At 33.6% G+C, this 10,985-nt stretch overlaps 1 protein-coding gene and 1 long non-coding RNA gene across 14 annotated transcripts; both read right to left on the bottom strand.

The window, feature by feature from the left end:
* Positions 1 to 897: 897 nt before the first annotated feature.
* On the bottom strand, positions 898 to 5,205 carry LOC130723211 (uncharacterized). Of its 2 annotated transcripts, none has more exons than XR_009014223.1 (6): positions 4,955 to 5,205; positions 4,773 to 4,878; positions 4,468 to 4,664; positions 4,310 to 4,376; positions 4,134 to 4,227; positions 898 to 4,021 (listed from the first exon to the last, which is right to left on the bottom strand). It is a non-coding gene; the product is annotated as an uncharacterized LOC130723211 (long non-coding RNA). The 2 variants fall into 2 exon arrangements; XR_009014224.1 differs by having other exon boundaries at positions 4,773 to 4,827; positions 4,955 to 5,193.
* A 2,638-nt stretch (positions 5,206 to 7,843) lies between these two features.
* LOC130723701 (uncharacterized) lies at positions 7,844 to 10,985 on the bottom strand. Of its 12 annotated transcripts, none has more exons than XM_057574821.1 (7): positions 10,273 to 10,980; positions 9,318 to 9,384; positions 9,190 to 9,220; positions 8,946 to 9,101; positions 8,800 to 8,863; positions 8,317 to 8,414; positions 7,844 to 8,201 (listed from the first exon to the last, which is right to left on the bottom strand). In XM_057574821.1, exons 1-7 carry the CDS (start codon positions 10,379 to 10,381, stop codon positions 8,139 to 8,141), a joined length of 588 nt encoding a protein of 195 aa, XP_057430804.1. In that variant the 5' UTR covers positions 10,382 to 10,980; the 3' UTR covers positions 7,844 to 8,138. The 12 variants fall into 12 exon arrangements, 8 of the variants coding, with proteins under 8 accessions (XP_057430804.1, XP_057430806.1, XP_057430807.1 ...); XM_057574823.1 differs by lacking the exon at positions 9,190 to 9,220 and having other exon boundaries at positions 10,273 to 10,366; positions 10,448 to 10,976; XM_057574824.1 differs by lacking the exon at positions 9,190 to 9,220 and having other exon boundaries at positions 8,961 to 9,101; positions 10,273 to 10,366; positions 10,448 to 10,971.

Here is a 10,985-nt window from a genome sequence, read left to right on the forward strand (position 1 = left end):
ATTATAAAAGAGTTTATCATGCACCGACAGTATAAATTTTTTTGGTATTCCTAATTGATATTATCCACTAATTTTTTCAATGAACACAAATTAACCACATATAACAAAATTAGTTCTTTTCAAAAAAACAAAAACAAAATTAGTTGACAGCACCCAAAGGTTTTTTTCTATTAATTAAGGAAGAGAGATTTTTTAACTGTCATTATGGTCATGAATGTGTGTGTTATGTTTCCATGAATTTGTTATTAGAAGGAAGCAATCCTTTTAATTAAATTTAGTTTTTTTCATTATCATAATACCAATCCTTTAAATTCTCACATTAATGGTTCGAACTTCGAATCCCAACTCTTGCGAATAGAGAAAACTCATTGGCCAGCCCCCTACCACTTAGTGCGCTGACTGTGGGGCGAGGGGTTGGTCTCACGACTGTCGGCTGTGGGGATACCTTTATCGGCTGTGGAGATACCTTGGTCAGACCAAATTCTCACATTAATTGACTTAAAGTGTATTTAATTTTCCTCTTTAAGAGAGATGCATTTTTACACATTTGAAAATCCTATGATCAAAAAATTATATCCTATGTAAATAAGATTTGGCTTTTCATAAACAACTTAGTTACAATAGTACTCCCTCCGTTTCAAAATAACTGTCCATTTAGAGAGAATATATGTGTTTCATAAGAGGTGTCTACTTAAAATTCCAATCAACCATTGATTGATGTTTTTCCATATAATGCCCCATAAGAAGAATAAATGAGAGATAATAGTTATAGTACACTTTAAAGGGTAAAATAGAAAAACAATTATTATGTTTTAAAAAGTTAACAAAATTAATTGCATTCCTTAATATGTGTGCATCTTTCCTAAGTGGACACTTACATTGAAACGGAGGAGTACATGATAACGGAAACATTGAATCACTCAAATAAATGCTAGCATTTTAAGGTACATTCATATCATCTGTTTGCTACAAAAATAAATATACAGAGACACAATGTTACCATACAACTCCTCACTCCCCATCCCCAGCTTTACACGACCATAAAAAGGAGAAAATGTAACATTTAAACCATCACACATCCCAATTCTTATGAATATGAAAAACTCATCTCACTTCAAGGCCAAAACATATTCAATCACAAAACCCAATTAAACACTTTGATTGTGAGCAAGCAGGTAAGCACTACAACTAATCATATTCAAATTTTCATAGCAACAAAGCGAAAAAAGCTATCAAAAGATAAGGTATTTTTCAGTGCTCTAAATTAGTGTCAGTGCACCTCAGCTCTCATCCATCTTATGTGTTGTAAATTAGTACCACCAGTTAACTACAATAGCGCGTTGATTTTCCTCTGAAATAACCTGAAGACATAATATAACTTCTATATTATTAAATTTATCTTCACATTCTAATCAGTAAGCAATAAGAACTCTCCTGTGTTATATTAGTTCATTTCAGCAAGCAAGACACATCAATTTTTATAACAAATGAAATAAATGTATCTGTTAAAATTAGGATATAAAAGCAAGGGTAGTCAACAAAGGAAAAACATCTAATAAGCATCAGATTTAGAAAACTTGCTCTTAAGGCTTGAGAAAATAAGCTCAGTTCGACTAACAAAGATTCATTAGACCAAGAAAATTTAAGAGATAGCAACAATATGTGTCACTCCCCATGTCCTTTCCTTAAATCTCGTTCATTTGGTGAAACTACCCCCACATTTGAAGTCAATGCCCTCCTGAAACTTTTATCAATTTCCCAATTGAAGTAAATTATAACAATCAGATACCTCCAGTTTCCAATACAAAGAATGAAGATCCTCAATGTATTCAACTGCTTCAAAAGGATCATGATCACAAATAAAACATTAAAATAGATATAAGGAAAAAAAAAAAGAGAACAGATACATAAACTAATACCATATGATCTGAATCACTATGCAGCGTTTCAGTTTTCTCCTAAGATAGTGGCACTATAATCATAACATATGGACATGGAATAATCTCCATACCCTTTCTTGGTTATATATTAAAAATATGGCTGCTCAATATTTTAGTCTAATAGTAAAGGATATGTACCTCAATTTCACCAAATGAGAAAGAGAAAGAGGATGTACCTCAGCGCAATTTCATTTGAGATGGTGATTTGTGCAGCAAACCTCCTACATAACAATACATGAACAAAAGGTTTTACAAATTCTTCATCTGGCTAAACATGTAAATCTTGGGTAACAAAGAGAAGAAAAGAAAGCATAAGAAATTGAATGCTCCTAATTGCTGTGTAGCATCCCAGGTTAGTGCACCAGTCACGCAGCCGCTAAAGCAGCTGAAATTGTGGTCGTCGGGGCACCATCTTGCTGCTATTCTGTGGCATTGAGGAAAACTGAAACATGCCATAAGAAATTGAACATTGGAGCATTTTTGGGTACAAACAAAACTGTTAGAAGGCATCATACACATAGTCAACGTTTTGATTATATATATGCAAAATAATCAAATTAAGAGAGCTCAAACATTGAAAATGTAAAATGATGAAACAACAAAAATGGAAAGTGATCACCTGTGAAGGAATGACAAAAAAATTAGGGGAAACAGGGTGAAAGAGAAATCGACGAAGCCAGTCCTATTTAACCAAGATGATAAGCAGATGAGGAGACTCAAAACGTTCTGCAGGTGTTGAGAGCTCAAAACATTTTCTCGGTTACGAATACAATTGTGAAGAATGAAAGTCAAAGGGTTTTTTCAAGCAAAAACTCAACAGAGATCAAAAGAACGGCTGGGATTGCATCTTTTGGAAAATAATGTTTACCTTTACCAAAATACCCATAAAGGAAATTAAATTGTAGTGCAATAGGATATTGAATTACAAACTTACCCTCTAGGCTGAAAAGCTCTTCCTTTATATAGTTTATAGATAGATGCAAACTGAATCTATGTTGTGTCTCTGGTTTTACTTAGAGAATGTAAACTGAATCTCTGTTGTCCCTGGTTTTGCTCATATGCACTCTTGTTTCCCAAGTCCATTCCATGCATTAGATAAGAATTTCCCCATGCTTGTTCATTGTTATACATTTTTAGCACAACAAAGAAATGTGTTTCACTAACTTAACTCCATTATCCTCATTACCACCCCGATGCTGGAATGGAAGAGATTTTTCTTCCCATGGCAGCATCCTTTCAAAGACAAACAAAATCCAAGCACATGTGCAAATGGCTAGCATGCCTATGGGGAAGGAGGCTGGGAAAACAACTTGGAACCTGGTCTGCAAATGCAAACAACTAATTTTTGTGGAATCAATTTGAACTTTTGAAAATAGCTTTTGATCCCTAAAGTTACTCCATCCTATTCTCAGGTGTTTCTGCTTAAATACATGAAAGTAAGCTGAAATAAACTACTACAACTAAATTATTTTGAAATCCCTATTATAAAGCATACAATCTATCCTTACAAACAACACTTTATTTCTTTTCATTTACATGAGAGATAAGATGTGTAGAATAATTGGAAACTCATACCAAAAGAAAACTTTAAATCTCCTCACCTCAATGCAATTGAGTAATTCAAAATAAAATCTAATTCTGAATGGTAGGACTTCCAATGATACATGTGAAGTCTAATGTGGACTAAGGTTTGTCACATATATGTCCATGCCTTCAATCCTTCCCACTGTTGTAGCAGAAGTTGCATCCAACCTGTAAAGAGAAAATGGAGGAAGCAAGAACAACCACTCATATTTTCATTAATTATTACATGTTACCTTTAGCAAAATACAGAAACTGAACAGCCCGTGGTAGGAGAGGAAGCAAGAACAACCACTTCTATTTGAATCTTTTTCACCTTTCCTTTCAGACTTGAGGCATTCCTTGCAATTCATCGCTGCATGCCAAGGAACTATACAATGTGCACTGAACAACCCGTGGTAGGAGATGCACTTTCAACTTTCAATTGAGGGACCATACCCACTTTGGAACTTTTAGAAGTAGTTTATGTATCAACATTCAACAAAAGTACATGGCAGAGGCTGAAAAATAATGTTACAGTTGGAATTTCAGTTAATACAATTTATTAAAATTGGTCGTAACACATTAAGGATAGCTTTGTAGAAAATTTGTGTTTATTAAATAGAGAACTACCTTGATAATCACCATTGAGGTATAGGTGAAGCATGGTTACACAAAGTTAGGTGCTTCTTCTTAATTCTTCTTGCTGGTTGCCAATTGGGTCATACTGCCAAGTGAAAGGAAAAGCATATAAACTTATATAGAAGAAAAGGAATAAAGGTAATTATTAAAGTTCATTGAGATGATACCTAATCTTAAATATGAAAATAAAAGCCAAATCAAGCAAACCACGGCGTCCTTCGGTGAGAGCAGAGTCTGCAAGCATGATTAAATGCAAAGAAAAAATAAAAGTGTAATTCAGAAAGTGAGATGACATGTCGGGATCCAGAGAAAGAAGGGATAATACCTTGGTGGACTGTTGCCACCGTCGCTCTATCGCCCACTCTCCCTCTCTCTATGGGTAAGCAAAACGACAATTCATAACTTTTGGGTGCAGATCGTCGTTCTCATCGGAAGGAAGCCCTTGAAGACCTAATCAAATAGGTTCTGAACGGAAAAAATGAAAATGAATTGACAAAGAGCAGAAAACATCATCGTTCAAACCTGTAGAAGAAATGCAGTATGAGTTCCAGTGTACGAAGGGAAAAGAAACACAGAGAGCGTTTGTAGCAAAAGCTATACGAATTAGTGAAGAGAAGAAACAGTTCTAACCTGATTGCCAAACCTCAGCAATCTAGTTCTAACCTGATTGCCAAACCTCAACAATCTTCTCCATCACGATCAGAGAAAAAAAGGGAAACGATATCAGTTCTGAATCCTACCATATCACAAACGAAATCAGATAATTTCTTTCTAAATTAACAGCACAACACCACCAGAGATGAAATACACACCTGGTCGCAGATGAAGCCCATGATGAAGGTTTTCCAGACAGCGGTGGAAGGGCGAGGGAGGGTGTCGAGGAGGTGCTGAAATCAGTGGCAAACACGGAAAAGCAGTGTGTCTGAGAGAAGGTTTTAAACGACTTGAAACCTAGAAACGGCTGAGAGAAGGAGAAAAGGTAGAAGGTAAGGTGAAAGGGGAAGCGTCTGTTTACAGTTTTGAAACTGAAAAGCATTTCACTAATTTAATAAATCTATTGAATGAAAGAAGGAATGAAATTGATATGAATGAACGGCTGAGATCAAACCTGAGTGAAATAAAATGACTTTTTACAAAAATATCCATACCCAGCTCTCATAGATATTGGAATAAATTGCTGAAGGACTTTTTTGCCCTTAAGGCTGCAAAACTTTGCTTTTATATATATTATAGAAGATTATAGATAGATAGATAGATTATAGATAGATAGATAGATAGATTATAGATTATAGATAATAATAAGTCCATTTAATTTTTTTTTTGAGGTAAATAATAAAAAAATTAATACAATTAAAAACCATTTAATTTAATGTTTATATAGTTGAAGGAAAAGGGACGGTGAGAATGTTTTCAATCTTTTCATTGATATCATGCGTAATAATAAAATCACTCTCTGAGAGATTGAACCATGTTTGCTTGTACCCCACTGTAGTTCTTGTTTTGTAGGTTTGTTCCTTGCTTTTATGTTTTGTAGTTACTTCTGTAAGTCATGCTACAATTGTAAACCTTCATACAATTGTATCCTGGGATTTCAATCCCCGTTCTCTCAATACATGATATCTTTTCTCTTGAAAAAAAAATCACTCTCTTTACCATTTAAAGATTAATATTAATATTAAATTATTATTTAAACCCATTTAAAATAGAAGACGCATGTGTGGTAGGAGCTGAGGACATATGGTTGGGTAGGGGGAGATCCAGGTTCGATTCCTGGCAGGTGCAATTTATCTTTCCGATGTACCAAAAAAAATAGAAGACGCATGTAGCATGATATTGATGGAAAGTATTAAACTATCAAATATAGAATTGATTAGCAAAAAATATAAAACCAAAATAATTTATCACTTCTAATGTAATTTTGTAACTGATAGTAACCTCATTATCTGGTGTGTTTGTTTTCAATCTTTCTCTTTTAATCATGTAGGTAGGAGTGCAAACATGGTAGCTCATGATTTGTCTAGGTTCTCTTTGGTTCATGAAGATAGGATTTGGGTGGGTGTCACTTCATTTTGTATTCAACAATGTGTACTCAAAAAAAATTGCTCTGTTTGCTCATGATTTGTCTAGGTTCTCTTGTTAATGAAGGAATTGCTCTGTTTGCTGTCAAAAAAAATATTAATCATGATTTTAATTACTCCTAAGTAACTTATGAAGTCCTATGGATTTTAATTACTCCTAAGTAACTTATGAAGTCCTATGAAATTCTGTAACTGATATTAACCTCATTATTGAGTGTGTAGCTAATATTAATTATGATCGTAAAAACAAAATTTGGTGAAGGTGAAAGGGTTAGTTCAATATTTTTTTTGTACATCGGAAAGAAGTTCAATATTTATTTAAGCATTCATATCTCAAATGTAATGTTAATGATTAATATTAATATTAATATAAATCCAAAATAATTCACCATGACGTGTGGAGTTCTATAATTAATATTAAATTTCTAATTTAATGGGTAGTGAATTAAAAAATTTAGAGTAGGAGAAAGGGTTGCTAAAGACTAATATTATTATTAGTTATTATTCAATTAATAATTATGTAAATCCAAACTAATTTATATGTGTCATATTGAATTTCATAACTGATATGAACTAAATAATAATAACCTTGTTTAAAATAGAATAAGGATGTAGCAGCTGGACATTAATGGGAGGTCTTAAACTGTTAAATCAAAATGTAAGGTATTAAACTAAATAAATTGATAAAAATGTCTTTAAAAAGCATATTAGTTACATATTATTTGCTGTATAGTTTACCCATATGAAAGGGTGTCATAGTTACAGTTTTCGGAAAAAAAAAGTTATAACATTAAATATTACAAATAAAACCAACTTTGGAGTGCCTAATAATGACATAAAAACCTTTCACATATACTTTCTATTATTATATAGATTATAATTTATAAAATAAAAAATCTTAACATCCTATTTCATTTCATTTGTGAATTGAAGAAAATAAAATACAACAAAAATTTAATTTAAAAAATAAAAATGAACTATAAATATTTAAAAAAAATGCACTCGATATTTCCAAGATTGAAATTTAGATTGGGATTTAGAGAGACTGATCCACTCAAAGTGCACCTGATATTTTCATTTTCTTGGATTGTGATCCGTTAATAATACACTGGGGTATATCAATCATATTAAGTTCATAAATATTATAATGATTGAACTTATGGGGATTGTGTTCTAAATAATAAAATAGGAAAAAAAACTACTCATTGAGGAATTTGAATGTTAATGACATTCATATAAAATTTATTAGAATCTTAATTATTTTTTCACTTACTCAAAACAAAAGTTAAGTAGGCTAATTAACATTTGACTTTCAGTTACAATTTTATTTCAAATTTCAACCATTAGCCGTTTTTAATAGCAATTAATATAAGCTAAGGAATTGAAAAAGGTTCACCACTAACTTTTAAATGCATTATTTATGTTACCAATAAAAAATTAATTTACATGTGCACATAACTTTTAATTCAGCCATTATTTGATAAAGAAAAACAATGAATAAAAACTTATCTTTAGCATCAAGACAAATAAATAATAAAAACTAAGAAATAATGAAAGGCAACTTATATATTGAAGAAGGAGGGATAGAAATATGCAAAATTGGCTAGAAAATAAATATACAAATGACAAAGAATATTTCCTTCATAAGCTAACTAACAAATAGAAATCCAAACTGAAATCTGCATCAGGTGCAATTCATTTGCAATGAAAAAGGAATGTGATTTACATAGACCTAGCTCCCAACTTAAAAAGAAAAGAGGGACAGAAAAAAGCAAAGAAATGTTATCAAACTTTGAACCCTTTAGTATTTGCACCATCATGAGAAAGTGCTATTGGATTGCTGGTAGTTTTGAGCATAATAGTTCCACTTCCCTCGGTTCTGAGAGTAGTTGAAGGAAGCTATTCTTGGAATGAATTGCTAGCCAATGCAGAGGCGAAATTCACATGTTCTTCCCATTCTTAATTGAAAGTTTGAGTACCTCTATTTGATTGAAAGTTTGAGTCTATTTAAATGGAGAACCAATAATAGCACATCCTAAGCCAATATGAAATACAATAAACAACTGTACTTGAAAGAAGTGGCAAGTTCATGTTACCTTAGAAGCATCCCTTTTCTTTTCTTTCATGACAATGGCGACTGCTGGCTTGTCTCTGTATAGTAGCAGATTCAAAGTCACTTTCTCGACTGGGTTTCCTAGAATAAGATAAAAATGAAAATGATACTATCAAGTCTTTAAATATAGCTGAAAGGGAATATAATTAATAGAGAAAGATATTTAGAACTTCACAACTTTGCCATTATAAAAAAATCTGAGACATATTTAGAACCACACTACAATGAGAATAGTTCAACACCAAATAAACCGTAGGCCCAAATAGCCATGACTTGAACTTGGTCAACCCCGGACCAGCAAAAGTGATTCAATTGTAGTTAATCAAAATGCTACAGAGACATAGAAGATGACAGAACAGTGTTAGACAATTTCAACTTATACTTTTTCATACTTTCCAAAATTTGAAAATGGCAATTAGAAAACTGAAACTATAATAACAACAAATATGGGTAGAGCTATTAGTACCTTGCTTAAATAGTCCCGAAGCTAACATGGGTGGATAAATTGCTGGTGTTTGTTGAGTCTTCATCTGTGAAACTTTTGAAATGAGTGTGTTGCTTGCAGGAAAAAGAATTGAAGTGAAGATGAATTAATAATGCAGAAAACTATACCTCAGGTATTAGTACCTTTCTTTTTTCATAATGTAGCCTGACTCTTGGACTGAACTTGGAGATGTAGTGAAGAGAGCATATGTTGAAACTGAGCTCAAAACCACACTTGAGCCTAAAGAAACACTTGAGCTCAGAACCATATATATGGTAGTGGAGCTGATAGATGATGATGCAGAGTTTGTTATATTAGCCAGTGATGGGTTATGGAAGGTAAGATTTGACAAATAATGAACTATGCACACACCTTATGGACCATATTTTTGCACTTCTTACATCTGTATATTAAATTATTCAAGGTAATGACAAATCAAGAAGCAATGGATGCCATCAGAAATGTAAACTGTAAAGGAAGCTTGGTCTGCAACAACAAACCTTACAGAAGAGGCACTTAACAGGAAAAGCTGTGGTGATACCTCTTGCGTTGCTGTCACAGAACACACTACGAAAAGAAATAATCACTCGAATTAGTGTGAGGTTTTCTAACACATGAAATCCAATTTTAAAGGAGAAAGAAACAACAATCACAATTAAAAAAATTGAACTGAGAATATAAGAAGTTGTTTAACATATATGCCTGTTCCACACACATGATCAGATTTCAAATAAATTCAAGAATAAATAAGAAATTGAATTGGGAAGAAAGATAAAATTAAAAATGAAAAAACTTGAATTTAACCAATACAGGAAGAAGTGAACTTGACTGCTTCAGAAAATTTGAAGAAAATTTTCAATCATGCAACTACCTCCCATCATCGGGCAAAAACCCCTATACCTTACTCCTTCCACTTCCGGTCATTGTCAGACCTGGGAGAGCTTGGCTTTGCTATGAAGGAATCAAACCATATTTTCAGCCAACATAGCCACATAATTATAAATGAAAGAAATTAATAGATGCGAAGAGAAAAATCAAGGCAACAGTGTGAGTTGATCTATGCGGAAAAAATAAAATGTTTGGAGAAAAGGATGGTTGATTGAGGACATTAAGGGATTTGAATCGAAATTTTTGAAACAAAAGAATCCATCAAACATGCAGGTCATATTATTTCTTCCTTCAAACTTATGCATCAGCTAACGAATTGTGTTTATAGCTTGAGTAAACCCCAAAAATAGAAAAACACAAAAGCATAAAACATCCATTCAATTCAAACCCAAAATGCAAGCATGGGTGACAGTTCAGATGAATCAAATAAACAAATTTGAGATGAACAAATGAACCTTCACCGCGGAAATGAGAAGTCCACCTAAGGCTCCTAAACTAAGGAAAATATGTATCAGGAGGAAGAAGATAATCACAGAAGAACAATCAAAAAGTTAAAGAGAAATAAACCTAACACACAGATGAACCCAGCCAAGGCGCACAACAGTGGAGGAGCAAAAAATCCAAGGCGGAAGCAGTGGTGCCCGTAACATAAGCGACAGAACTGAAATTGCACCATAAGCGACAGAACTGAGAAAAAGGAAGAGAAGGGACATTGCAGAGATTGGGGGAAAACAAAACGCACCGTCCGAAACAAAAAACCATAGGAACTCTCCAATTTCCAATTTGATTTATGTCTTTCACGTTTCTCACCCTCTCTGCACACTCATTCAATTTCGCACCCTCTCTGCAGACTGTTCACAGCAACGCCATCTTCATCGCAGGTGTGAGCATTCCTATCTTCCATTTCGTTCGTTCATTCCTTTTTCTACATACCAAGCACACCAACTTTTGCCGTCGAAACAGCGGCGGGTCGCACCAGATCGGAGCTCCTCCGCTGTCTCACCCAGTGCCGCACGACCTCATCTCTTCGGTTGGACCCTCTCTCTCTCTCGCACGGCTCTGCTCTGGTGAATCTTAGTCGTATGTTTTTTTGTTATGGAGCTTCAGAGAAGGAGAAGGATCCGAATGAAAAAGGGGTGAGAAAAGAAACGGAAGAATAACGCGAGAGAGGTGAAATGAAATGTGTTTCAGATGGAATGGAAAAGTGAAACGGATGGAATTAAAAACCCAAATCTTTGTCAATCAAACGGCTGAGATTGAATCTATGGGAAATAAAATGT

The sequence above is a fragment of the Lotus japonicus genome, chromosome 6, assembly GCF_012489685.1.
Source record: "Lotus japonicus ecotype B-129 chromosome 6, LjGifu_v1.2".
NCBI classification, from domain to species: domain Eukaryota; kingdom Viridiplantae; phylum Streptophyta; class Magnoliopsida; order Fabales; family Fabaceae; genus Lotus; species Lotus japonicus.